The sequence below is a fragment of the Ochotona curzoniae genome, unplaced genomic scaffold, assembly GCF_017591425.1.
Source record: "Ochotona curzoniae isolate NIBS_2020 unplaced genomic scaffold, NIBS_Ocur_1.0 contig_1302, whole genome shotgun sequence".
Taxonomy (NCBI): Eukaryota; Metazoa; Chordata; class Mammalia; order Lagomorpha; family Ochotonidae; genus Ochotona; species Ochotona curzoniae.
Window position 1 is genome coordinate 3,765,474 of NW_024465035.1, and position 27,081 is coordinate 3,792,554.

The 27,081-nt window shown below is 56.2% G+C and overlaps 1 protein-coding gene across 2 annotated transcripts; it reads left to right on the forward strand.

Moving 5' to 3' along the window:
* The first annotated feature begins 659 nt into the window (after window positions 1-659).
* Window positions 660-25,068, forward strand: KY (kyphoscoliosis peptidase). Of its 2 annotated transcripts, XM_040965153.1 has the most exons (11): window positions 660-789; window positions 3,706-3,768; window positions 6,866-6,928; window positions 12,660-12,737; window positions 14,149-14,211; window positions 15,269-15,351; window positions 16,162-16,270; window positions 16,939-17,056; window positions 20,747-20,935; window positions 22,102-22,292; window positions 24,173-25,068. In XM_040965153.1, the coding sequence occupies exons 1-11, from the start codon at window positions 660-662 to the stop codon at window positions 25,066-25,068; spliced, it is 1,983 nt and encodes a 660-aa protein (XP_040821087.1). The 2 variants fall into 2 exon arrangements, with proteins under 2 accessions (XP_040821087.1, XP_040821092.1); XM_040965158.1 differs by lacking the exon at window positions 6,866-6,928.
* The last annotated feature ends 2,013 nt before the right edge of the window (window positions 25,069-27,081 follow it).

Here is a 27,081-nt window from a genome sequence, read left to right on the forward strand (position 1 = left end):
TTCCATGTCAAACCAAAGAGGTTAGGTAGGTGCGGGGGTGGGGGACACATTCCAAGTTCTGGAGGGGCCAGGATAGGGGAGCTCCCAACCCCAGCAAGAGAGAGAGCGAGAAAAAGATGTGTCTCCCCCCACCCCCCGCCCCCGGAATGACTCAGGTCAAGGCCAAAGTTAGACCAGAGTCTGCACACCTTGAGATCCAGTCTGGGGACCCCCTCCCGGCTTCACTCTCCCGGGACCGACTGTGGCAGCATCATGGATTTTTCCTTTGCCAGGGGCTCCTCCAGAGACCGAGGGAATTAGGACGACCTGCCCCGCAGCCCACATCAAGCGCCCGGGGCGGGGCGGGCGCGGACAGAGGCATCCCGGCCAACCGCGGCCTCAGCGCAGGTCAGGGCTGGGTCCCGGGGGATTTCCTTTCAAAGGTGACTTAGAACCGCTTCCTCCGGGCAGTGCCCTCCGGGGCCGGCCCTAATGGCGTGTTTGGCAGAGTCAGCGAAACGCAGCGCCCAGCGGCCCCGCGGCGGCGGGGGAGCGCCCTCTCTCTCCCGCGCCCTCGCCTGGACTCCCGCGCCCGGCCGCGGCGCGCAGGGGGCCATTTGCAGCGCAGGCAGCGTCGCGAACGGCCGCGGGGCGCGGGCCCGGAGCGAGGTGGCGGCAGCATGGAGCTCAAAAAGGACGACCAGGCGGTGGCCATCGACATGCTGCTCATCGTGAACTCGGAGAAGCGCCGCGCAGCGCAGGGCGCGCACTCCGACCGCCAGGCGGACCCGCAACCACAGCGCCGAGGAGGTAACGCACGCGGGCCGGGCTTCCTCGCCCGGCGCCCAAGGCCCTCCTCGCCCGGTGGTCCGCCCGTCGCGGGCCGCCCCCTAACAACAGGTGGGCAAGCCCGATTCTCGGCTTGCCCCACGGCTGCTGTGCCTCCACACCGCGGTCCCAGCGTTCCGTGGTGCCCTAAGTTGACCTCTGGTGCAGGTCCGTGGGTGCAGGGTTCACCCTGGGGAACCGATTTTCTCCCAATGCCCCCCCGAAGGGTGCAGATCAGGGCTGCGTGATGCCCTGGAGAAAGGGGCCCAGGGCCTGGCGCAGATCCGTGTTTGGCAGGGGCCTGCTCCCTCCGGGCATGGCATGCTGCAGGAACCAGGAAACCCCCGCGAGTCTGGCTTTGAGGTGTAAAGTGCCCTTGTGGCCCTGCACAACTTCCAGCCTCCGTCCCTATTGCTGAGCCTCCCTGACTGCCTCCTGTAGATGCAGGCGGGGAAGGTGTCAGTGGAGCTCAGGTTTGGGTTAGGGTGAGGGCTGAACGGCGCTCTCTCCACTTAAAACTTCTGTGGACTTTCTGGGCAAGTGCAGAGTGGAGTGCTGAGATCAAGTGAGTGTGAGCCGAGTGTGGACAGCAGTGCCCTGGCTTCTGTGCTCACCCGGCAGGACCCACAGGAAGCCACATGCCTATGGAGAATCGCAGAGGTTAAATGAGGCCCTGGGGACTTTGCTCCACCCTCCCTTGTTCTGTCTGATGCTTGACCTGTCTGATGCTTGACTCTGCAACTGAGACAATGGCTGCAGGTAGGGGGCTGCATGGGAGCCATCCTAGAGCAAGGGGAAGCCATGGCTCCTCCCAGCTAGCCTCCAGCTCTGCTGTCCACATAGGTCCCTTGTATGCATTCACTGCAACCCTTCCACCTGCACCGCTGAAGTAATGGGGCCAGCCATGGCCTTGACGCCACCTGCCACATGGGCTGGAGCAGCTCCAAAGGGCTCCAGACCCCTACAGAAGCAACCAGGGAAAAGAAATCAAATCCGGAGGGCTGAGAATGCTGGCAGGTGCCTCGGTCTTTGGAGGAACCTGATGGGCTACAAGATACTTATATTGGCTTTAGCTGACTGTGCTGGGAGAAGGGGCCACAGCCCGCGCAGGGCACCTGCAGGTGGGCAGGTAGAAAATCGGCCGAGGTGGCCAGCTCCTCACAGGAATGAAGACTTGCACTGCCCCCAGGCACCCCGATCCAGAAGGCTCCTCCCAGTGTGTCCTGAGGCCCCCTCCTGGCTTCCCAACCCTTTGGATCACTTCTCCCACACTGGAGAAGGCCAGGAAATGGTGGCCATTAGGACTGCCCTGAGAGATGACCCAAACTAGCAGACACCTCCACCCCAGGACTGGAGCTCAACACTCATGATCATGACTCAGGGCAAAAAAAAAAAAGACCCTTCTTGTTTGGGCTTTCTCCAGGGAGGTTTCTCCCGCATGCTGTAAGCCTGGCAAGGCCTGTGTGCTTTGTTCACAGAGCAGCAGGAAAGGGCACAGTGTCAGGGCCCTGCTGGGTGGCACTGAGGTATGGCAGACTTCTTGCCAGGCCCACTCCTGGAGATTCAGCCTGTGACATGGGAAGTCCAACCAAGACTCACCCCGGAGCCTCCCTGTCCTTGGTGCCCAAGCCCCTCTCCCGGGGGTCACTTCCTGTCCCCTCTGCACTCCAGGTTCCTCACTGCAGGGGTGCAGCTTCCTTGATCCTGAAGGGGAGGGCTCAGTTACTGGCACAGTCCTGAGATGGATGGAAGTTGCTGTCAGTGGGCTGGTTTCCCTGCAGTGGCTTTGGGGCAAGACTGTGGCCAGGCTGGATCATCTGGGCACTGGGGATACAGGGCCAGCAGGTGTGCTCTGTCCTCCCTTCTACAAGTCTAGTATTTCTCTGCTTATTTCCTTAGAGCACTGCTTCTCACAGCCGTGCATGGAAACCCTCCACCATTGGAGAGAAGCCGCCACATACTCCACTGGCTGTGGGGAGGACAGCCATGTGTCCCCAAGTGGCATGCACCAGGCCTAAAGCAACTTCACAGTCTTAGGTTTTATCTCAACAATTGCTAGGTCCCCTCTGTGCTCCACTCCAGGAGTGGCATTGAGGGCTCCCACAGGCACACCCTGGGTGCTGGCTGCATAGTAGAGGGTGAGAAGGAAGTGGGGGCCTATGAGGAGGATGGACTGCAGGCTGAGCGTGCAGAAGCAGTGCCACCCACTACACTGCAGGACTGGTCTGGGAAGGAGCCCTCCACGGCCACCAGAAGGCACAGTGTTCTGTCATGCCAGGACCCTGAAATTATTGCAGCGACTCCCATGCCAGAACATATGCCATTTCCTTGCCAGGAACTCGACCTTGCAGCTACCATTCCCAACCACTGCCAGAGAGAAAAAGAGAGAGCTTCCTTCGCTTCACCATTGCATCACAGGCCCCAGACAGCAGCAGGTGCAATTGCACCTCATTGGCCGTATCCAGACCAAACATGCGCATGCTAGCTGCAAAGGAGGCCAGGAGAGCCAGCAACGGTCATTTCTGTCCCCAAAGAGATCAGCCCAGCCCCCTCCATCTCTCTCAACAAGACTATAAAAGCAGGAGATTCACCACCTAGAGAAACAGACAGGCAAAATGGGTTGCAGAAGTCATCTGAAAGAGTGCTTTATGGGGCAGAGACACGGGAACAGAAAATGGGCAACTGGATTGAAGAAATTCACCCTGGGTGATCCTGACCACCAACCCTTTGAAAAGGACTTGAAGTGTAAGGGTTGCATCCAGGATTCCGGATGCCTCCCCTCCAGTCATCCCTTGGATCCCAGGGGCCCCGGACCCACCAGCTGAAACCACTGCACTGCTCACTCGCCCTGAATCTCCCACCGTGGAGAGCCTGACGCCCATTCCTGTCACCTCACAGGGCTGCCAGCTGTGGGCAATGGAATCCGGAAGTGGCAGAAATGTGAAGGAACAGACCCTTATGGTAAATCCTCTTTCCTTTCAACCCCTGTAATTCAAGGCTTGGGTCTCACTTGTGTGAAGATGGTCCTTGACTCTAAGCAGGGAGCACAAAGGGACTGCCTGCGACCCTTGGTAGCTTTGCTTGGCAGCAGGGGCCCTGCCACTGTGGAGGCTGGAGCTGTGGAACAATGCCACGAAACAGCATCCACTCGCTTGCTGGCTGAGCTGCAGCACCCCCTGTGGCACTCTGATTTTTCCTGGACAAAGAAGACAAAAGCCTGTCCTGGAATGGTGTATGGCTTGAGACCCTGAGAGAAGACACCCAAGAGTTCTGGTCAGGGACATAGAGTACAATCCAAGTTAGCTTCCAGAGCTGCTTTCTGTGGTCCCATGCTTCTGCTGGCCTTGCACGTCCAAGAGCTCTCTGCAGAGGCTGGAAATAGAGCCTGGTCTGTGTTCTTCCAAAACTCTGCAGTCCCACCTCCAGGGACAGACAGTGTGGGTGATGGGCATTTGAGAGTTCTAGCTGGAATCAGGTCTCCCCTCCCATAACCCCCAAGCGGGGGCCATTGAACCCCAGGCGCAGGAGCCCTGGGGGATCAGATAGCTGGCTCCTTGAACACCAGCCTGCAAGGACCATCCTCCGTGCTACTGAATACCTATAGTGGGCCGTCGTCCCTACCATCAGGATGAGGCTCTGAAAGTAAATGCACTGTCCATCCCTCAACACGAGTCTACCGAACACAGTGTGGGCAAGGCACGGGTGGAGAACTTGCAAGGGGCCATGTTCCGCTGTAGTCGCCATAGCATTCTCTGCATCAAGTATCCACAGCCTGGAGGGGTGGCATGCTCTGTATCCCTGCCCCCTGCACGGGAGAACCTGTGCTGCATGCGTGGGTGCCCTGGCTTCTTTAGCCTTGTCCCTGGAGCCCTCCAAGAGGAGACAGGCTAGCAGCAGCTCTCCTGAGGCACATGTCAAAGCTGTTAAACCCAGGAGCTAGTAAGTGTGACTGCCGGAGAGACCTGTCAGCCGCCAAGGTGGCCATGAACAAGTACTTTTGTTTTGTGGGACCCAAGAGACACAGTGTCCTTGTTTATTACAACTTTTCACCTTGCCCCACTTTTCTGACATTCATCTTCAGGCATCTCAGGCCTGTCAGGAGCAACTGGACACACAGGACTCATCTTAGGTTTTCTGTCTTCCTGATTCCTAGTTTACGCGAAGGTTAGTGGGAAAATGCAACAAAGCATAGATTAATGCAGGAATTGTCCTACTCATGAAAACTCAGGTGCTGACTGTTCAGGAACGGTACTCCAGTCATTCTCATGAAACCGTAAGAATGGAGAATCTGGAGTAAATGGCAAGCTTGAGAGAGTCCCTGAACTCAGAACAGGTGACGATTCTGTCACCTGTTTGCCACCACTTTGCAGTCTCTGAAACTGCATTGATTTTTTGGGTTTATCCTACGGTAATGTATGTGATATTAGGATTTGGGGCATGGGCACTGAGGCTGACCTGCTCTCGTACCCAGCCCCGGTAGCCAGCTGGTAGGTGAGCAGGACACACACAAACGTGGAATGGATCCACAAGGGCACATTTGCCCCTTTTGCTGCCCTGTGCACTCCTTGAGCTGGAGTGCTGGCCGGGAGGGGCCGGGAGCCTGGCACATGCCATGCTTTGTGAAGCAGCAGGTGTTTGGGCCAGCCACCAACCCTCCCTCTCCTAGGGCCCCTATCGAAGCTTGCCCAGCAACGGGCTTCCCCTGCTCTGATTGGCTGCTTTCCTTGGTCCTGGCTGAAGTCTGCCTAGCAGCACAGGACTTGACACCCCACTGCTACAGGAAAACCAGTTGTGCAGCCCTGACTATAAATACCCCGGCAGGATCCAGGCCAACCAATCACCCTCCTGAGGATTCCCTTCCCAGATCTTGTTTCCTCTGAGGGATGCAGCCAGCTGTGTCCACAGGAGGTGGCCTCCCTGTCCTCGGAGGAGTCCGGCCTGGGGCTCCAGCTCAGCATACTGGACGCAAGGTGGACCTGGGCAGCAGCTAGAGAGCAGGGGCAGCATTCAGGGGCCCAACTTGGCCTGTTTTGGGGAGAAAGCTAGTGCAGCCAGACTCCTACAGAACAGACCTGTTGGGCAGCTCACAAGTCCAGCACCAGTCAGCACTCCACCCGCTCACTCACCTTCACGCCTGGCCTGCATTCAATGGACTGAGCCCATTGACTATTCAAGGGCTGTTATCCAAGTGGAACCTGTTCAGGCCAGTGGCCTACATGGAGGCCATGGTCATAGGTCACTTTCAGGAGCAGCCCTGCAGGCCAGCAGGAGGCCAGGGTGGTAAGATGGGCTGGTTGGGGGCAAGGTGGAATGCTCCTATTGCTACAAGCCGGGCCCTTCTTCAGCTGCTCATTGAAGCAGAGTCCCAAGGGTGGCCTCAGAGAGGCCTGGCCACAACTGCAGCTCAATGAAGGTATGTGGGAACGGTCCTGCTCCCTGTGCAATGTGGCCTGAGGCGAAAAAATGGGCATGTAGATGTAGCACCTGAGACAGAGATATCCCCAGGGTGCAGACAGCCTGTCCACAGTGGGTGCTCAAAAAATGCACATGGACCTGGTCCAGGTTACCCTCATCTCAGCTCCTGGACTGGAGTAGCAGGTAGACTGGAAGCAGCAGGCTGGGCTGGGGATCAGAAGACTTGGGGTTCAAGTTAGGGTCAGAATTTCCCAGGACCTGTTCCACACAGAGGTGTGAAGGTCGATAAGTAAGGCACCAATTCACCGGTGGGAAAGGGCTTTGGACGCTGAGCCTGCTGACAGCAAAGTGGGCTTTGCAAGGTCCTTGGGGGCTTCCCCGTGCTGGCTCCCACTGAGGGGCCCGAGGGCTGTGTGCACCTGGGCCCCCGGTGTTTGCCTCTGAGTGCAGGTGTACAAGTGTGCATGCCGTGGGAGGGGGGCATGCAGCTGTGTGTGCAAGTGTTCAGGGCAGGCCGATGTAGGTGTTCTTGGCTCTGGGCAGCCCACCTTTCTCACAGCCACACACAGCTCCCTTCTGGGCTTGGGGGAAAGTCCACCTGGTCCCAGGGGTCCCGACAGGCCTGTCTGTCTTCCTTAAGTAGGAACCCTGGCTGAGAAGCAGCACGCCCAGCAGCCCCAGGTCATCACTTCCTATGACAACCAAGGTAAGAGCTTTGCCGTTCACCATGACCTCCGCTGTGGCCGTGTGCCCAGACCTGCCGCCCTGCCAGAGACAGCCTAGGACAGGCATAGCTTTCCCTAGCCCATGGGTAGCTAAGTGGCCCTTTGCCTCTGCCCACAGTCCGTGGAGGGCGGGCAATGAGAGGCTGCACAGTCTACCTCTCACGGGGCCCAAGCAGAGCGAGTCTGAGCCAGGAAGCCCCTGCTGTCACCATCATTGCCATCACGTAGCTGACATGTATTGAGTGCTAGCCATGTGTCAGGCAGCCTGCCGAGCTGCATCCACACATCCACGTACACCAAGCTCACAGCAACCCTATTGGATGGCTCTTAGCTGCACCCTGTTTGACAGATGAGTGAGGTAGGGTACATTCAAGGTCATGTGGCCAGCAGGAGTCAGAGCCAGCAATCTGAGACCCCCAACCCACTCACCTACAAGGCCTCCACTGTCACCCTTCCATTTGACTCTGTAGCCACAGCTGTCTTAGACACCCGCCCTTCCCCTCCCCTGCCCCACCTGCTGCTGGCTCACATAGCCCAGCCCTCCCCTACCAGGTCCTGAGACCCTAGGCCTTCTCCAAGCCTCCTTGGGAGCGGGAACCTGCTTCCATGTCAAGTTGGGGTGAGTGGACCCTTCCCTAGATAACAGCCCTAGTCAGGGACTAGGCACTGGTCCCTGGGACTCAGGGAGGACAGGCAAGGGCGCCACCGCCATCCAGCTCTAAGCACATTTCAGGGTGGAGACAGGAGGGCTCCACAGACCTGGCTGGAAGTGGGGCTGGGTTAGAGATTCCCATGACCTCCTCCTTGACCATGCAAAGTCCGTTGCTTTGCACCAAGCGCTCAGTGCCCTGGCAGGCTCAGCCCTCCATTCCCCACTGGGCTGCCATCAGGAGATTACTTGATTGTATCCAAGGAGCATTGGAGACCCCGCTGCCCAAAGCCAGAGCACTTGAGAGGCTCAGGGCATTCTGAGCCATGCTCTTTGAGGAGCAGGCTGGCCCAGCATGTCCTTGGGGAGTGAGGAAGAGCAGGTCCACATGCGCCGCCAGTGCAAAGGAGCCTACTTTCCTTGCAATCCAGTTTGGTTTTCTGTAGACCCAAATTCCCAGGGGACAGGGCTCTGGGGTGGATCCTGGAGCCTACAGAGTGAACTGCCCAGGGTACCTGGGGGACATGCCTGAGCTTACTTCTCCTCTGAGATGGATGGCAGCCAACCTGGTTCTGGTGCACTCTGCTCACCTAGTGGAACAAGCTCCCAAGGCCCCTGTCCAGTGACGCTGCCATCCGGAGAGGTTGGCAGCCACTGCTGCTGAGCCCAGCAGCACCATCTGGGAGGAGCTGTGGAGCTGCAGAGCAGGCAGGCTGACCAGCATGGGCTGAGCTCCCTGGCTTTATTGCTGATCTGCAGTCTCTGCTCCTGCGTGTGGCCCCATCAGCATGTCTCCTTAGTTGTGGTCAGGTCTCCCGTCATCATCTGCGTGTCAGGACCCTGTGGCTTCATGGAGGGCCAGCCAGGTCATTATGGAGTGTGTCCCCATCCCTGAATAAAGGAGGGGGAGGTGTGGTGGAGTGGCTAAGCCCCTTGGTTTGTTTGGTCCACGCTTGGACTGGCATGCACCAGCTATGTGAGCTGGTGTGAGCTCTTTAAGCCTCTCAGGGAGGACTGGGCAGGGAGCACTCTGGAGGGGCCAATTGGAGAACAGAACTCCCACCCCCCCCAAAAAAAAAACCATAATCAGAATGCTTTGATGTCTTTCCCTTTTGCTTAGCAGTGGTAGATCTCATGCAACAGAGGTGGGTTGGCCTTATGGACCTTCCAGCAACCACGCAATGGGAGGGTGTGTTGGGAATGGCAGAGTGATGAGCGGAGGCCACAAGGACTGGGTCCTGAGGGCTGCTCTCAAGGGAGTCCATTTCTTCTTGGGGCCTGTGTCCTTCCAGACAGCCAGACCTTACTACCCCCATGCTATGGCCATGCATGCATCAGGGTCCCACTGTCATGTCTGTAGGGCTGGGACCTCCCTGTTGACACATGAAATCATGAATGGCTCCAGGAGAAGCTGGAGCCCTTGGGGCTGTGGGAGACAGGTGCCCCCATGGATTCAGTCCCAAGCTCTGGGCATCAGGCCCTGGAGCTGCTGTACCTGGCGGCCGAGGGTGCCGCCCTGTGGACATTCAGCAGAGTTGACAGGCCTGCGTAACTGTCGGGGGTTCGTGTTCCTGCGTGTTGCCGTTCACTACCACAGGGCTTGCCCCCATGTCGAACACATCACCAAGGCCTAGTTAAGCGTAAAAAGCCGAGCTTTTTCTGACTGTGAGCTCTGCCGGAAAGCAATGCCAGGGTGTGTTGGTGTGTCTGCCTGAGTTAACACCATTTGTCCATGACAGCAAATACTGAACATGAATCCCACAGCCCATACATACATGCACAGCAAGGGCCTCCTATGTGTTCAATGGTGACGTTTAGTGGTCTACCTTAGCGCAGTGAAACCTACCAGTGCTTAGGCATGGAACAACACACTCTACCCCAAATGGCGCTCCACTCCCTACAGTCAGAGATCGGTCAAAGGATTCTGTTTCTGAAGAACTGAGTTTGATATGGGGGTGTCCACATCAAACTCCACATCAAACTCCACATCATGCATTAGGGAGCACAAAGCTAGACTGTGGGTACTACTCAGCCTGACCCGGTGTGTCCAGCCCAGGCCTAGGGTCTGGATCCAGAGATGCTGCCCCAAAGTGTCTTACACCCACGTGACCAGGAACAGGACAAACACTCCGTGCAGATCAGAGGAGCTAAAAGCCTGAGACATGTCATCACCTAGCCCAGCAGGGCTTGTCCAACCTCCTGTCCTCCGGTTAAGCCATCTTTGACAAAGAGCCGTGCGGAAGCAGCAGTGGCTGCCAATACCTGGATGTTACTAGAACCCTGGGGTGGAAGAGGCTTGTGGCTGAACCCTGGACCCAGAAAAACACCTCAAGTACAGGATGACGTGGAAGAAGGAGAGCAGGTCCCCGGTGCCATGCATCAGGGAAGATACTCAAGTACCCTTGCTGGTGATGGCAATGGCAGCTGAGACACAGGTTCAAGTGTGGCTTGAACTCAAGAAGGCTTAATGTCTTCATTATGAAATCACAAGGCCCGATGTTCTGACAGTAGAAGTGCTGGAAGCAACACTTCAAAATAAATGCCAGTCCTGAGGGAGGGATGGGGAAGGCCATGTCGGAACAGCCCGGCTGGCTTTGAGCACGGCCCTCTTAGCATGCAGAGCAAGCTGTGGACTACACGGGGACATCAGTGGTGTTCCAGGGAAAAGCAGTGGCAGCACATTTAACTGGTGGAACAAAGGAGTTCCTACAGTACCAATAAGAAAACAACTGAAATAGGAGAGTCCATTCAGAAGAATTTAAGATGGTCGACAAATACTACCTAAAAAAATGCAAGAAATGCACAAAATAGCAAGGCATCCTTGTTCATTGATAAAAAGCCACAGACTGGCAAGATCAAATATCAGTGAGTGGACCAGGGATCGAGTTGTGCATCGCCAACCACAGCCTAATTTAGGGGCTTGACACAGAAGCTCCCAGGTCTGTAGGTTGGCCATCAGGTCTTGGCTGGGCGGGCTCCCGTGTCAGCTGGCAGGAAGGCTCTGCTGTGATCTGTTCCATACCCTCTCTCAGCCACCCCCTGCAATATCCACAGGGCAGTGTGGCTGGGATCCCAAGAATGGGAGTAGAAGCTGCACAAGTGCTTGAAGTGTAGAGTCAGAACTTGCACAGCATCGCCTGTGTTGCGGCAAATCAGCCAGCCCAAGCCATGAGGCCAACCCAGACTCAAGGGCTGGAGCAAAAACCTTTCACTGGGAAGAAATGCAAAGTTTTGTGGCCAGTGCCGCAGTCAACCACTCAAGAACGAGCAGAACGAGCCTTCTCTTATGCTGGTGGTAAGACTGTAAACTGATTAAATTTTTCATGGGAGAAGTTGGCTGTTATCAAATGGAAGCTTTAAAAATTGTTGTGGGCTTGGACACATGTTTAAGAATGTTTTCAGAGGACTGATTTGAAAAATGTACAAAAATACATGTATCAAGGACCTTATCATTACATCATTGTTTGTAAAACATTTGGGAAAAAAAAATACCCAATAGAAAGAGATTTCTTACATGGATCCCAAGCCATCAAAAATGATGACATCTGACGTGTCAGAAGTTCACTGAAGAAACGAGTTAGAAAAGACATGTTTACTATGATCCTATTCTGGATTTTTTTAAAGGCGAAAATCAAGTATGAAAAGATTTTCACCCTTTACTTGATATCGTTCTATACCACCCAAGTATTTGTTTTAATTTCATCATATTTGGGGTATGTGTGTGTGTGATTTATATTATTTATCTTGAAGTAGCATTCAGTAAAACTGGGTTTTCCTGGTGCATGGTTCTGGGTTTTCAGCATGCAGAGGTTCCTGTAATCAAACCCTTCATGCAATCCTGGGGTGGGGCTGCTGCACCCACAGCTCGGCTGGGCAGACTCTAGTTCGCCCATGGCCCCAGAGAGTGCCTTTGGAAGTACCCCTTGGCACGGGCGTCCCACAGGTGGCTATCCACTCAGCCAGTGAGGGGCATTAAGGTTGCTCCACTTTGGAATGATCAGGAATAGAGCTCCTATATCATCTGTGTGTGGGTGTTGGAGAGGCTGTGGGGGGAATAAAGACCCAAGGGCACCATTATTAGGCTGTGTGGTCAGCACATGTGTGTTTACAAGAAATTGCCAGCTGTTTTCAATAGAGGCCGTTCTATTGTTCAGTCCTACCAATGGTGTGCGAGCTCTAGTTTCTCTACCTCCCTGTCAGTGGCCAATTTGGAACTGGGCATTGGCCTAGCTCAGAGTTTAGTTGTCTAGGACAGTGCTGTGTGCACCACGCAGAGGTGACCAAGGAGTCCACCAACTCCTGCAGCATCTCCTCCTCGCTCACTCCCTGGTCCTCCAGCCAAAGACCCGGACTTCAGCCCGCCCCCTGCCTCCTTCTCTTCCCTCACTCTCCGTCCCCCGTCCCCTCCGGCTGGCCAGGCATTTCCCATAGCTATTTCTGTTATCAGGAGCCAATCAGTGAAAACAGAGAAAATGAATGTGTGCCTCCACCCTCTTGAGATCACAGTTTTCTGGTAAGAGACGATGCCTGCCTGGCCAGCAACATCAGTGCTGTCACTGCTGCCAGCAGAAACTCCCAGGAACTGGGCCAGGAAAGAGCAGGGGAAAGGGAGGCGGGGCAGATTTGCTTCTCTCCTTCTGTTAGGAGCCGCCCGACTCTTCAAGCCAGAAGACAGGGCTCATCCTGGGGGCCTTTTTCTCTGCACCCAGAGGAATGCTTCTGAGTTCAACGTCAGGGAAGGAGGATGGACTCGTTACCACTTGGGCAGGGCTTTAACTCCTAGCCTCTCGCCCCAGTCTGTTCTGCAGAGTCCTCAAGTGGTTGTCCCGTGCATTCTGCACAGGGGGCAGAGTTGATTTCCTGGGAGAGAGGGGTAGAGCCTGCCCGCTCCATCTTGCCTGAATCTGGAAACCACCAGCTGGGTCTTTGAAACAAGAACCACTGGTATGCAGAAAAGAAAGCTTGTGCCCAGTTGTGTCCTGTAGTTCAAGCAGCAGCCACGGAACAACACACCCTCGCACAGCAGCCTCTGGCTAAGCCTCTTGCCTCCTCTTCCTCAGCAGGGACACAGCTGACCGTGGAGGTCCACCCTCGAGATGCCATGCCCCAGCTACTCAAGAAGTTATCCTTGGCTAAACTGCGTACGTACAGGCCTGTGGGAGGAGGCAAGACTGAGGGCAGCTGAAAGTCATGTCCCAGCCCAGGCACCTGCGGAGGGAAGCCAGGGAGTGACGCGGGTCTAGCAGCCAGGGAGAGGCAGTTAGCTGATGTTTTTGATGCTTTCAATGCTTTCACCTCGGGGAGACTCTTGTCCACCCACAGCTGCCCCTACCCTGCCAGCTCTGAAATTGGGGTGGGAGACCCGGGGCACTCAGTGGCAGGTGAGTTTCACCGTGACAAGATCATTGCAATTGGTTTCCCATACTGTTCACTCACTGCCTAAAGAGGGACAGGCACAGTGCTAGATACTTGACAGGCATGAACATCTTAGCCCTTTGATGTGTCCTCACCATTTAGACGAGGTCACCAAAAATGAGCTTCCCAAAGGCAAGAATAACTGCCCACGTCACCCAGCCAGACAGCGGGTGCAAATCCAGCTCTGACTCTGAGTCCAGGGTCTTGACCAGCAGTTCTCGGTGCTGCTCCCAGGCTTGGGGGCCAGGACCGTATTGTCCTCCATGCCCCGCTCTCTGAGTCTGCTCTCTGAAGCTGTCTGTCTCAGAGTCACACAAGGCAAGTGGCTTAGCCTGTTCTGTGGACTCCGTCTACTCGTAAACATTACCGAACCTGCTCACCCAGGCCAGGCACAGTGAGCACCCGCGGAGGCTGTCAACTTCTTCACCCTCCACCGTTCCAGCAACTGCTGCAGGTGACAGTAAAGCGTAGGTGCCACAAGAGAGATGGCCTGGGTGCAGCTGCAACCTTCACACCTATCAGTGGCTTCAAGGGCATAAGACCATCTGCCTTGGCATTTCTACTGCCACCTCCACCTGCCAGCTTGCAAAGGGAACTCATCCTTCCTGATCTGGTTTTAGACCCTTTCCTCTTGGTTCTCCCTCTGCCTGATTAGTTCTGAACCTACACTGCTCAGCTGCCCTTTAGCCCTCCCAGAGAGTCACTTCACAATGATTTGGTGTTTCTGGGTTTTAAGCGCCATACAGGCCACCATCCCTTCCCTGCTTTTATTTTGTACCGAGGGTCAGTCCTGGCCCGGGCGTATCTGGTAGTGCACTAACGAGTTTTCTCTGCACTCCGGCTGCGCTCACGAGGGCAGGTGCACCCCGAGGAGGGCAGGAGCACCAGGCTCCAGACAAGCCCATGGCGGGGAATGCAGAGTGCCAATGCCAGGGCCCATCCTGTCCCTGGGGCCTCTCCTTGGTCCCATTTTCCCCACCGCCCCGTCAGCAAGTTCCTGGCAGTGGCAGCATGGACTCAGTGGTGAGTGGCATCTGGAGTGAGAGGAGGGTCAGAAGGGCCAGCGAATGGGAATGTCACTGTTGGCATGGACGTTTCTCTCAAATATCTCTGCTTCTAATCTTTGGGATATCATAGGTTTACAAGGCGATAAAAATGGAAACACGAGACCCCGGCAGCCTGGAGGGAAAGACGCCCATGGTAAGGTCCAGGTTCTTCCCCAGGATGTTTTGGGGTCAGCAGATTGGTTTAACTTCTAGTTGATTAGCAGTGGCTTCCCAGGATATTGTACTATAAGTGTAGGGCCCCTTGGTCAGAGCTGATGAATGCCATGATTGATTAGCAATGTCTACACAGGTAGAGAAGGGGAACATCCAGATATTGGCTAGCAATGTCTGCCAAGGACACAGGTGGAGAAGAAAAAAAGCCCATACACCTGATGTCATCAGTTGGCTAAAGCATAAACCCCAACAAGGATTCCAGAATTACGTTAACTTTAAATGGAATGCCAGATGTCTGTAAGGTAAGAGGCAAGTGAAGAGAGAGAGAGGAAGAGAAAGAAGCACTGAATGGAGTAGTTAGCCAACCTAGACTCACGTCGCGTGTCTGTCCCCATTTACCCTCCCCGTAGACCAGATGGCATCCAGGGCTCGATGCAGCCCAGCACTTCTTCCCTTTGTTTTGTGGCAAAATTAGAATAACTTAGTTAGCTGGTGCTGCTGGCATTTTCAGCACACAAAGTGGTGGATGCTATGCAGTCTGCTCAGAAGGTGGAGTTGATGAGCTCCATTGTTAGTGTTCTCAATTTTGTCAAATGGAACCAGGAGGAGGGAAATCCAGAATCAGGGTTTACAGTCCAGGAGTAGAAACGCGAGCAGAGGAGGGCTCGTCTGCAAGTCTGTGCTGAGCAGAAACTCCTCAAGTGTGTGGGAGTCCACACCCTAGCTGTGAGGTCCCCCAATGGCCCCAGGCAGAGAACCCCAGGCAGAGAACGGCGGGAGCCACCGTCTGATGCCAGACGGGATTGGAGCAGGAGGAGGCTGAGCCAGGACTTGCCATGTGTGTAGGAACTGTGGTTTGGTTTTGGCTAAGCCAGGACCTTCCCAACCAGCTCTAGAGGGTGTCCAGGGGCTTGGGTTCCAGGAGCAGTGTAAGGGTACCCATCCAGAGGAGGTAGCCTTGGGGACTCAAGACCCAGACCAGGCCCGGCAGCACCTTTGGGGTCCTCACTGCTAACCCAGCCTCCCTGTGTTTGCAGCCTACCCTTGGGATCGGTCGAGCCTGAAATCCCTGACCCTGGACCTGCGACAGTTTAAGAAACTGGATGCCTATGCCTCACAGGTGGGACAGCCGGCCCCTTTCCAGCAGTTCTCCCAGTCTCATCTCAAGGTGGCTTGGCGGTCCCCAACACAGGACAGCAGAGCCTTTCCCCCAGCCTCCCCTGGTAGCTTGAGTCACATGCATGGACACCCAGAAGGCTCTTTATCCAGCATGTGGGTGGTGGACAGAAGGCCCAGGGTAGCAGGCCTCTCCCTAGGCCTAAAAGCCTTTCCATTCCCCACCCACCGCCCACCACCCACCCAATGGCAAGCCCCTGTGGCCAGCCCAACACTGACTTTCCCCCCACCCGACATCCCATTTGAGCACTGCTATTGCTGTACCATGCCCAACCCAGCTCGTGGGGAAGTAGCGGTAAAGAGAGGAGGTAGAGGACCACGGGAGCCTCCACACGGAGGCAGAGCCACCACGGCCGGAACCATGCTCATCCACAGAGACTTTGAGCTCCTTGCGGGCCCAGGACAGCTGACATACCAGGGCCACGTGAGAGGCGTGGAGGCCTCTGATACGGACTGAGTCAAATCTGTAAATTGTTTGAGATAGGGCTGATCGTGGTTCGGAGCTGCTACAGGCCCCTCCCCCACATGCACGCCTGGCTGGCCCCAGGATATTCAGAAAAAACCTGCAAAAACTGGCAGCCCAAGGGTCAGAGAGCTGGCACAGCTCACCCTGTCCATCTCCCCTGGCCAGCCTTGTCCACGCAGCCGCTGTCCCCTGTCTAAAGGAAAGGCATGGCTGGCTGTAGGTGACGGGTGTGAGGCTCCCCCACAGCCCTTTCCCATCTTGATGCAGCTCACCCTCCCCGCTTCCCAGGTGATGGTCAAGAGTGGCCTGGACGAGCTGGTGTGTGACCTGCTCCAGGAGGCTGACAGTGAACTGGAAAGAGTCCGTGCCATCTGGATCTGGATCTGCCACCACATAGGTAGGCCTGTCTGTGGTGCTGCCGGCTCTAGAACCCCTCCAATGCCACCCTGCAGCCCTTGGTTGCCCCTGGCTGGCCACCAGCATGTGTGTGCCCAGGGAGTTGGAAGGTGGCAGGGAAAGGCTCTCGCATGGCTGGGTTGAGCCAAGACCAAGGGAAGCAGGTGAACTTCATTGTGTGCTCATGGCCAAGGCCAGGGCTGAGACATCAATTCCGGCATTCCAGGGAAGCTGTTTCCCAGAGTCAGGAGCCCAGGACAGGAAGTCGGTCCTTTCCATGCAAGAGGGATGACTGTGAGCCAGGAGCTGTCACAGCTGCTGAGAAGTCCAGTGACCCAAAGGGTTTCCTAACCAAGTCAAGTGCTTCCACGCCAGCCACCTCAGCCCTGGAAATAACCCAGTGTGCAGGGTTCTCGGGGCCACGGAAGGGGACTCGGGCCTGCATGGCTGACCGTGGCACTGCACAGGACAGCTGGGCATCTTGCCCAAGCCAAACCGAGCTGAGTGGAGGCTGCTGAGAAGCCAATGACCCTTGCTGACTTTTGCAAACACAGATGAGCGATGGAGGGGCCAGGCCATGGGGCGCCCTTCTCCGTCTCTGAGCTGAAGCTTAGCTGGCCCTTCCAGGCCTGATGTCCCCTCTGGCCTCTTTCCCTCCCCCTACTGCAGAGTATGACGTGGAGGCCGCCCAGGAGAAGGACCGCCAAGCCTTCAAGCCCACAGACATCCTGCGGAGCCGGAAGACCAACTGCGATGGATATGCTGGCCTCTTTGAGAGAATGTGCAGGTAGGCGGGGTGCAGGGAGAGGCTGCCCCGTCCCCCCACCTCCTACCAGAGCACAATGTACCTTAGCCACTCAATGGCCTTCCTCGGCACGGGCAGCCCCCGCTCTGGAGTCCAGCAAGTCCAAGAAGGTCACTTCCACCCTCATTAACACCAGCATGATTGTCTTGGAGCCATCTGTCAGCCGTGAAGTCATAATGGCACATAAATGCACTGAGATAATTTTGTTAGAAAAACCCTTTCTCTACTTTCTGACTCTCTATAGCTAATGGGAAAGAGAATGGCAGGCCCAGGAGCAGGAGGACAGCGGCTGCTTATGCCAAGGGCTCCAGGCTGTCCTCAGGCTGGCCCTGGGTCAGTCCCTGCTGAAGGGCTGTGTGCCAGCCAGGGCACAGCTTCTCCTGAAGGCTCAAGGGTCCACTCTCAGTGCCTGTGTGTGAGCACATGGCCTGGTGACTTCTCTGGATGGCAGCTCTGATCTGGGTGGGAGAAGGGGCCATGACTAATTATAAGAGCTGATGAGGGGAGCCCTACTGAGCCCCACAATTTTTCCCACACCCCCATCTGAAGTCTGTTGACATAAAGAGCCTGCTCCCCAGGGATGGCTGAAAGCTGCCATGCATCTGAAGGCCTCTAGGGGAAGCTCTTCTCTGGCCATGGGGACAGTTGGGCTGTATCACTGAAGGGGCTCAGGGAGTGGCCCTGCGGGAGCACAGGTGGCTGCAGGTCACCCTGCTTCTGGTGGACATGTGGTCTGCCTCTGGCTCAGGCGTCATTCTGGCCACTGCCACCCATCCTCCAGAGCTGCCCTGTCCACGCTTCCTGTGCCCACTGCTGCCTGCAAACCCAGACCAGGCAGTGCACTTCAAGCCTCTCCAACAACCTGGCTCTCCCAGCTCTGGGCTCCACAGTCTGATGCCAGCTGATGTTTTTGCAGCCTGTGAGCCCACCCACTTCCCTGGCCCTCCTGCCAGCCTCCCCCAACAGTGACCCCCACCTTTGCCTCTCTCCGTGTCCTACGCTGCCTAATGCTTTCATTTCATAACTGCTGTCAGTTTCAAAACATTGCTTGTTCGTTGTACACAAGTCATAAACACGTACAGAAGCAATGGGAGTCCCTCCAGTGGGAGCGAATACCACTTATGTGTTGCCGTGGTCCGTTCCAGCCTGAGGTGTACATCAGCACTGCTCCAGCTCAGCATTTGTTTTTTTCTTTGTTGTGATATTATACCATAGTTTACAGATCTTATCACTGGAGGAAACCGCATAAAGGATACAAGAAACTGATATTATTTTTGCATCTTCCTGTGAATCAACCATCATTCCTTTTTTCAATTTTTGATGATGTTTACATGGTTGATCAGGGTGGGAAAGATCGAGGCAGGGGAAAGTGGGTGGGATTGTTGTTTCCGAATCTTCCTTTCCTTCCTCCTGCATCTGGGGGAGAAGCTGACCCCAGTCTCCCTACTGCCCCAGTACCAGGGGATGGGGAACAGCCACCGATGTCATTCCAGGGTCCTCAAGGTGGAGCATGCTCCGAGGGTTCTGCTTAAGGGCTTATGATTGTTCTGAAATGCCCAGCCCAGTTTTTCTCCAACATCTTAAAGCCTTCTGTGTCCGCTTTCTGGCTTCTGAATAGTCACCGAATGATAGGCAGACGTGGGATGATCCTGGAAGACCTGTAGGAAGTGGCCCTGGTTCTCTTTATTGAGAGGCAGATGGAGAAGGTGAGCTCCTATCTGCTACTTCATGCCCCCAAATACCCCAAGAGGTCAGGCAGGGCCAGGCCAAGGCCGGAAGCTGGGACCACAATCCAGGGGTCTCATGCAAGCGGCAGGAATCCAGGTACGTGAGCCAAGAGCCAGAGCCAGAACCCAAGGCACTGCTTGCTGAGCTGCAATTGTCACTCTCTGTCAGAACCCTTCAGACATGACTGCTTCATCTGAACTTACAAATCGGGAACACTATGTGTTTGTCTTAAGTACGTCCTGTATCCAGCGTGTGCTTTCTCGCATCTCTAGAAGTGCCAAACTTGTAGCCAGAAAGCCCTGGCTCCCAGTCCGTCATTTGTCACGCAATGGCTTTATTCCTCACGGGAAGGCATTTGACATCCAGAGCCTCGGTTTTCTCAGCTGCACGCTGGGATGCCATAACACCTGCCTGGGAAGACAGTGGGACTTAGGAAAGCATGGGATTTGGAGTTGTAGTTTTTAACTTTTCCCATCGTTCTTGAGTTCTGGGGACTTTTTTGGTTTGCTCTGTGGAATTTCCCTTCAGACTGTGCTGGCCCACATAAACCCAGAAAATTGACATTTTCTTTGAGTGAAGTTGTCAGTTCTCGGGCCTGGTGCAGGTGCTTAACGATGGCCACATTCTGGCCTGCAGCCCGTCGTTAAATAGCGTTCCTGCTACCCATGGAGGAGACCCAGAATGAGTTCCTGGGACTCCGGATTGTGCCTGGCCCCGCCCAGGCTGGGTACTGGCTTGGGAAGTGAACAAGCAGGTGATGGTGCTCTCTGCCTCTCTTGCTCTTCATCTCTCAAACGTATTTTTAAAAACAAAAGATGAGTTTGTTTCAGTACAAAAAAATTTTGAAGCCCACACATAGGTTTTCCGGAACAGGCAGTTTCCGCAAACAGGTGCTCTTCATGACGCTGGCTTACCTCACTACAGCAGAGCAGCTTTGGATCGCTGTGCACCATGCCCTAAGCTTACAGATTGGTTTACAAGAGGGCGGTGCTGCACAGGGCTCCCGGTCGATCGGCTTCAGCACACCTGTGTCCTCTTGCTGTGGGGTGCAAGGCAAGGCAACCTCGCTCCCCACACTTCTGAATGTTAGTGACTCCACGTGTCGGCTTCCGAGTGAGAGCTGGCGATTACGAGTTACCTCCGTTGCCATACAGGTGGTGTGAGAGAGGGAGAGGGGAACACTTCACAAGAAATCACGAGCGCGCCTTGTGGGAGATACAGCACAGTTTGTCCTGCTGCAGTTTTAAAAGTACATTTTCAACAATGTGTGTTTTCCTGCTTCTCTTCCATCTTGGCTTCCCCATCCCTGCCCTCTTCTCTCCCCACTTAGCTCAGATTTCCCAGGAACGGTGATCAAGTTGAGAAAGCACACACTAGCTGGCCTGCACCTGTTCCAGGTGCACCTGCCTGGCCAGCATTTCAGCCACTTGCCTGCCTGGGGCTGTGGAATCACCACACGGCTCCTGCGACGGGGCCTGAACTGCCTCGGCGTAACGCGGCAATTGCAATCTTGACCTGCTTCCCACCTATTAACAATAACAGCAGCCCAGACTAGATCTCCCTGAAGCACTAGGACAGTAAGTCAGGTTCTGCCACCCATGTGAGAGACACAGATTGCATTGCTAGCTCCTGGCTTTGGCTCGGTCCAAGCTCGGCTGCTTCTGGCATTTGAGAGGTAGATTAAAGGGGAGCTTTTTTCTTAAGTTCACGGAAATGTGTACTGCTTAAAAAAATAGGTTGGTATGGAATTCAAAGTTTTTGCACCAATATAAACTTGTATTTTAATTCTACTTTTCTATGCACTTGTGAATGCCCTTGTACATATGTGAGAGTGTGTGAGGCAGGAGGACTAGTGGGCAGTAGGCAGGTCTGGGGCATGGCATCACAGACACACAGGTTGGGCTTGGTGGGCAGAACTGCTCAGGTTCCTGTCACACCCTTCAGGATCGCAGGCGTGCAGTGCTTGACTGTACCCGGCTACTCCAAGGGCTTCGGCTACCGGACTGGGCAGAGCTTCTCCGGGGAGTTTGATCACGCCTGGAATGCTGTGTACCTGGAGGGCAGATGGCACCTGCTGGACAGCACCTGGGGCAGCGGCCTAGTGGACACTACCACCTCCAAGTTTACTTTCCTGTAAGTGTGCGTTGCGGTTCTGCTGGGCATCAGGGTGGAGCCAAGGGATTCAGCTGGTGGGAGGGAAGATGGGCCAGCCTGGCCTGCCTCTGCTGCTGGCCACACCGGCTCTGCCATGAGCTCCTGGCCACTCGCAAGGGCCTTGGCCTCTGGCTCCCTCTCCCCCTCCACTGACAGAATCCTTCCTCCAGCTTCCTCTCACTCCCTCCACCAAAGCACTAGATACTTTCAACCCTGCCCATGGGCCACAGGTGAAGGGAGGCAGGACAGAGGTGGCCAGAGCCCAAGGCCATGGGCAGACCCATGGGAGTTGCCCCAGCGTGTTGCTTTAATGCCCTAGGCCCCCTTCAGGCTGTGGCCAGTAGACTGTCCCACTAGGCGAGGAGGCCTGCACTTCCTCCTGCTGCTTCCCCCAAGGCCCCGACTCCCTCCCTGTGGTCTGGGGAAGGTGAACCACCACCGTGGGTGAAGGCGGTGAAGGTGCAGGTGAGCACCTGTGTGTCCAGGGCTCCCCCAGTCCTGGCCCCACCTAGCACTGCGCACAGCAGTCCTAGTGGCCAGGAAAGCTGGCCAGCTGCTCTGATGCCTTTGTATCTGACCGCTGAGATGTTGCAGCTGGCATCTGGTGCAAGCACAAGCCACATGTACACATGCCTCCTACCCCAAGACCCATGTGTGCACAGGCACCCTCTTCCCTGGGCCTCACCTGCCTCAAAACATCAGCTTTCTCTTGGCCCCAGAGAGCCTCCTTGAGGTCAGGCCCTTGAGGGGCCCCAGCAGCCCCTCTCAACCACTGCACAGAAGTGGGAGTGGAGAGGTTATGAATTATAGCACTTTATCTCCCCACCTGCATAACTCCACTGCTGGACACTTGGCTCCCAGGGGAGCAGGCACTGCCTATTCCCGTAGGACACCCAAGCTCAGAGCAGGACACTGCCCAGAGCTATAAGAGTCCTAAGACACTACTGGGGGCACTCCAGTCTGCTCACATCTCTGAGTTGGCAGGACCCCTCCTGTAGGATAGTCAGCCCAAGAGAGTCCCCAAAATGCCCCCTGGAAGCCCTGTCACTCCCCCCCACACACACACACACATCCTGCAGAGCTAGGTGAGGGACTTGAGGCCCATGTGCCCTGTGGCAGCTGACCAGCCCTGTCCTCCATTCTAGGTACAATGAGTTCTACTTCCTCACCCATCCTGCTCTGTTCATTGAGGACCACTTTCCGGACAACAAGAACTGGCAGCTGCTGAAGCCACCTCAGTCCCTGAGACAGTTTGAGAACAACATGTACCATAAGAGCGAGTTCTATAACAAGGGCATGCTGAGTGCACACCCCGACACGGCTGTGGTCAGAACAGGTAACCCAGGGCAGCGGGTGCTGGCACAAGGAGGGCACGGCCATGGGTCATGCTGGCAGGCAGAAGCCCATCACACTGGCATCCACCAGAAGGGGGCTGTGTCGGGAACTGCAGGAGCGTCTGGAGCATGTGTAGCCTGGCCTCTCACTGGAGCCCAGCAGGCGGGTCCCTTGCCCTCCCTCTGCGGCCTGGACACAACTGCTCAGCTCAGGTGCACCCCTTCCCTGGCAGTGATGGCCTGCTGTGTTCTCCCAGACTCCCGGTGGGAAGAACGTGGGTCCTACAGACCCAGGGTGTCATCAGCAAAACAGGTCTCTGGCACAGGTTGCAGCGGGCAGTGTGTAAGTAGCCAGACCAACATGTTCTGAGTAGCAGAGGAGAGGCGGGCGGAGTGCAAGCCCCTCACTGCTACACTCGGACTACCTGGAGGAGGGCCGCTCAGGGGCCTCTGGGACAGGAGGCAGTGTGTGCCCGTCGGCAGGCACTTGGGCCAGGCTCACTGTCTCCCATAACTGGCCTGCAATTTGCTCCTACTCGCTAGCTGGGTGCTCGTGTGCACCCTGAGGCAGCTGGGCTCCGGTGCTGCAGCTGGAGGGAGGCAGGGCGAGTGCCCTCTCACAGCATGCCTCTAGCAGCCTCAGCTCCCGGCCCAGGGCTGGGCCTGCTGCAGTCTGGGAACATTACAGGGCTCAGAAAGGTGGGCTCCACCCCACACACACACCTCAGCAGAGGACTGCCTCTCAGCCCCAGTCCTGCCCCAGGAAGCCCTAGTGTGGACAGGCAACCTGAGCTCTAAGGGGCAGGGAACACAGGGCCTGGAGCTGGCCCAACCTTCAACCCTGCCAGCCATTCACAGCGCTCCTAGCTCGTATTTATTGATTTGTTTGTTTATTTGAAGAGCAAAATAACAGAGAGAGAGGCAGAAAGATCCCAGAGCCAGGAGCTACAATTAAGTTGTCCCATGTAGCTGCAGGAACCACAACACTCGGGCCATCTTTCCCAGGCGCATTTGCAGGGAGCTGGATCAGAAGCAGGGTAACTGGGACTCAAAGCAGTGCCTCGACCTAGGGTGTATGCATTCCAAGCAGTGGAGGTGGGGGGAGGATACGGAGAAGGCATGGGGAGGAGGGACACTGGCTAAGCCACCATCTCTGTCATCCCCTGGCCTGGGTGGGGGTCCTGTCATTTAGAGTTAGCACTAGGCATGGAATAGAGTCAGGTGCTTCATGCAGATTGGATGGACAGCTCCAGGGTGCTCATCCTCAACAAGAGCTTTGAGGCTAGGGTGGACCCAGGTGCTCCATCATCTCCTTCCCTGGCTCCCATCCATGGTGTGGACTAGAAGGCTGCTCGGGTAGGGTTAGGTGACACCTGGGATAGGACCAGGTTCTCAGAGCTGCCACTTCAGAGAGACTGAGTCAGAGAGGCCTTGGGGACTGCAAAGACCAGAGAACCAATCCCTTGTCCTTCAAAAACACAAAGGCCTGGCCAGAAGATAAAATGGCAAGACTGGGGGAGAGGCAGAGGAGAGAGATGAGAAAGACCTTCCAACGCACAAACCCAAGGAAGAAACATAGAACTACATGGGGGTGTGGGGACCAAGGGGAATCGCCCCACGCCTAGGGCCCTCAGGAACAAAGCTGTGTCAACCAGCTTTTAGAGCACCATAGCAACGGATGCTGGAGTGGCAGTGTCAAAGCAAGACCCAAGACTTGGAGGAAGGTGTCCTTCATACCCTTTGACCTCCTCCCTCCTTGGGGGGCTCAGGTCAAATCTCCAGGCAAGCCTTCATCTAACATGGGTGGGCAGATTTTGCACACTGACTAGTGTGTCCGCCCAAGCTGGCCCCTTCTCACCTGACTCTGACTTTCCATCCACAGTGAATGGGAAGGCCACGGTCACCATCGAGAGCTGTGCCCCAAAGCTGTTTATGTTCATGCTCAATGGGAAGCAGGAGCATGGGCTGCTGAGCTTGCGCAAGAACGGGATGAAGCTGGAGGTGTTCCCGCCAACCACAGGCAGCCACAAGCTGCAGATCTTTGCCAAGGGCGACTCGGACATCTACAGCTCTGTGCTGGAGTACACACTGCAGTGCTCCCATGTGGACCCGGGAGTCCGACTGCCTGCCGAGCTGCACCAGCCCGTGGGCCCCAGCTGGTTCTCGGAGCAGATGGGCATCACGAAGCCCTCGCACCCTGATCCCATCATCCACACCCGTGACGGCCGCTGCTCCGTCAGCTTCGGCGTGGACGAGGGCATCAGTGTGCTGGCTTCGCTGCACGGGGATGACGGCCCCATCACCGAGGAGACCCAGCGGCGCTATGTCTTCCAGCTGCCCCGGGAGAAGCGGATCGAGCTGAAGGTCCAGCTGCCCCATGCTGGCAAGTTTGCCCTCAAGATCTTTGTCAAAAAGAGGCAGGAGACAGGCAACTACGTCTTTGTCTTCAACTACCTCCTCTGCTGCACCAACACCAAAGTGAACTGGCCCATGTTCCCCGAGAGCTTCGGCAACTGGGGGCCGGAAAATGAGCTGCTGGAGCCGCTGTCGGGGGTGCTCCCTGCCAACCGCAACGTCCCCTTCAAACTAAAGCTCCACGGCGTGGCCAAGGCATTGGTGAAGGGGCAGGACACGTGGCCGCTGACCCTGAGCCACGAGGGCTACTGGGAGGGCAGCTGCAACACGGCCGGCTGCCAGGAGGTCTACGTCATGGTGCTGGAGAATGCCAACCACAGCTTCTACTCCTACATCCTCAAGTATAAAGTGAACGCCCAGTGAGGGCCGCCACGCCCACCCTGGGTTGGAGAGCCGGGGACAAGGCCAGTCCTAGGGGAGGTCCCGGCCTGCACCCCCCTCAATGTGCATGGAGTCACTGAGATGTCTATGTTCTCCAGGCTGCACTCGGCTGTGGCCATGGCTCATGGGACAGAGGCAAAGGCCCGTCGAGAAAAAGGTGCTATGTAAATCTACATATTGTAAACTGTCATCCCAAGTGCCAGCCGCCTGCCTTCCCTGGAGCCCTCCTGCTGCCCCAGCCGCTGTGGCCCCAAGGCTGATGCTGGGATGCCCCCTTTATGATGTTAGGGCATTCCCAGCCATGCCCCAAGAGGGTCGCTGCAGCTCACAAAGCTGACACCATCCTGGAATCGTAGCTCTTCCTTCAGGTATTGCAGCTGCATTGCTTGACCGCTCCCTGAGCCCCAAGACCTGCCAGAACTGGCCACTCTCTCCATGCCTGCCACCCTCACCCCATTTCCATGGCTACTTCTTGCTTTTCAAGAACCTTAGAGTCCAGGACCCCAAGGAGATTCCACAGCCAAAGGCCCACTGGGTGTCCTAGGCAGGGGCACAGGGAAAGTGGAGGATGCCACTGGCAGTCCTGCAAGCCACATCCAAGCCTTCATCCAACACAGCCTGTCCAGCCAGGGGCAGAGGCCTGCCAGGCTGGTGAGAGCTTGGCTGAGCACAGGTGATGCCATGGCACGAGCTGCCTTGCGGGCGCTGCAGCCCCCTGGAGGTCCAGGCCGGGTCCTCACCTGTCCCCTACACCCGTCCCGGCCGGTGCCCTTACTCTTCTCCAGGTAGACACATCTCACAGAGGTCCCACCTTCCACAGCGACAGCTTGAGGCCCCTGGCTTGCCAGGACCTGCGCTGAGAAGCCTGGCGACCCCACTGAACCCTGGGTAGTGAGTGCCTCAGATTGATGTCACCATGGCAACAGAGGCCCAGAATGGCAAGACTGGAAGACCCAGAGTGTCTACAGAGCTGCCCTGCACACCAGCACCCCTGCTTGTCCCCAACATCTCTCAGGGCTGACACTCTCCCTGCCCCAGGTGCCATGGCTGTCCATCCTCTGCCCAGCTCTCTGTGGCCGGCTCTGCCACCACCCAGCACCCTGGTCCCTCTCACCAGGAAAATGGCATGCAGCCCTGCAGACCTGACGGCCCCAGGAAGGAATGTCTCATGCCTTGGATTTGATGCGCTGGGACTTGTCGCAATAGCGGCCCCTGTCACTCCCTGGGCCTAGAGCATCTTTCTAAAACATGAATCTAGTGAATTACAAGGCCATGGAGCGCACAGAGGAAGCCGCCCGGCCACACTGGAGCTATCTTCAGCACCAAGAAGGGAAGCTGCAGCCTCAAGGCCCTTCAGGGCATCCACGGCCCCTCCTGCCTCTAACCAGGCACCCCCAGTGTCAAGACGGCAGTGGATGAGGTCAAAATAGCACCTGCCTTTCTTCCCACTGAAGCAGAAATACATGAGACCCGGTCTGCGTGAGTTTCCATACGCACAGATGGAAATTCGGGATTGCACTGTCAAGGTTCCCCTTCCAAGCCCCGTCTTTGTTTGCAGGCACAGGTGGAAGGGCGCGGGCGACCCCGGGTGGCCAAGGTGTGAGCTCATCCGGAAGGCGGGCTTCACTAGGGTCCTCCAGCACACACCCTCCTCACACTCCCACCCCGCCCCAGCTTGCTCATGCAAAACAGAAAAGACGCTGTTGAGGTATTTGTGTTTAAAATCACTGGGTGCTCTGTCTCCCACCGCTTCCTCGCGGGTACCCGGGGTATATCTTTGCCACGTACAAGCTGCGCGGGGACTCTGAGGGGCGTGCGTGGAGAAGACACGCAAGAAGGCAAGGAGGAATGTTTTGCTCAGAAATCCCTTCTTGCAATGGAATGCCCAGAGGGCTGAGCTGGGCATCTGTGACCACGCGCGTCACCGTGCCCAGAAAAACATCGGAATTACTCCAACTCAGGGGGCATTTGTCAGCCGGATGGCATCCCCTCCCC

Excerpts from the sequence above, each read along its gene's own strand:
- KY (XM_040965153.1), top strand. The coding sequence starts at position 660 with ATGGAGCTCAAAAAGGACGACCAGGCGGTGGCCATCGACATGCTGCTC. Across the intron at positions 3,769-6,865 it reads TGAAGGAACAGACCCTTATG|GAACCCTGGCTGAGAAGCAG; the intron begins GTAAATCCTCTT and ends TTCCTTAAGTAG. Across the intron at positions 20,936-22,101 it reads ACCTCCAAGTTTACTTTCCT|GTACAATGAGTTCTACTTCC; the intron begins GTAAGTGTGCGT and ends CCTCCATTCTAG.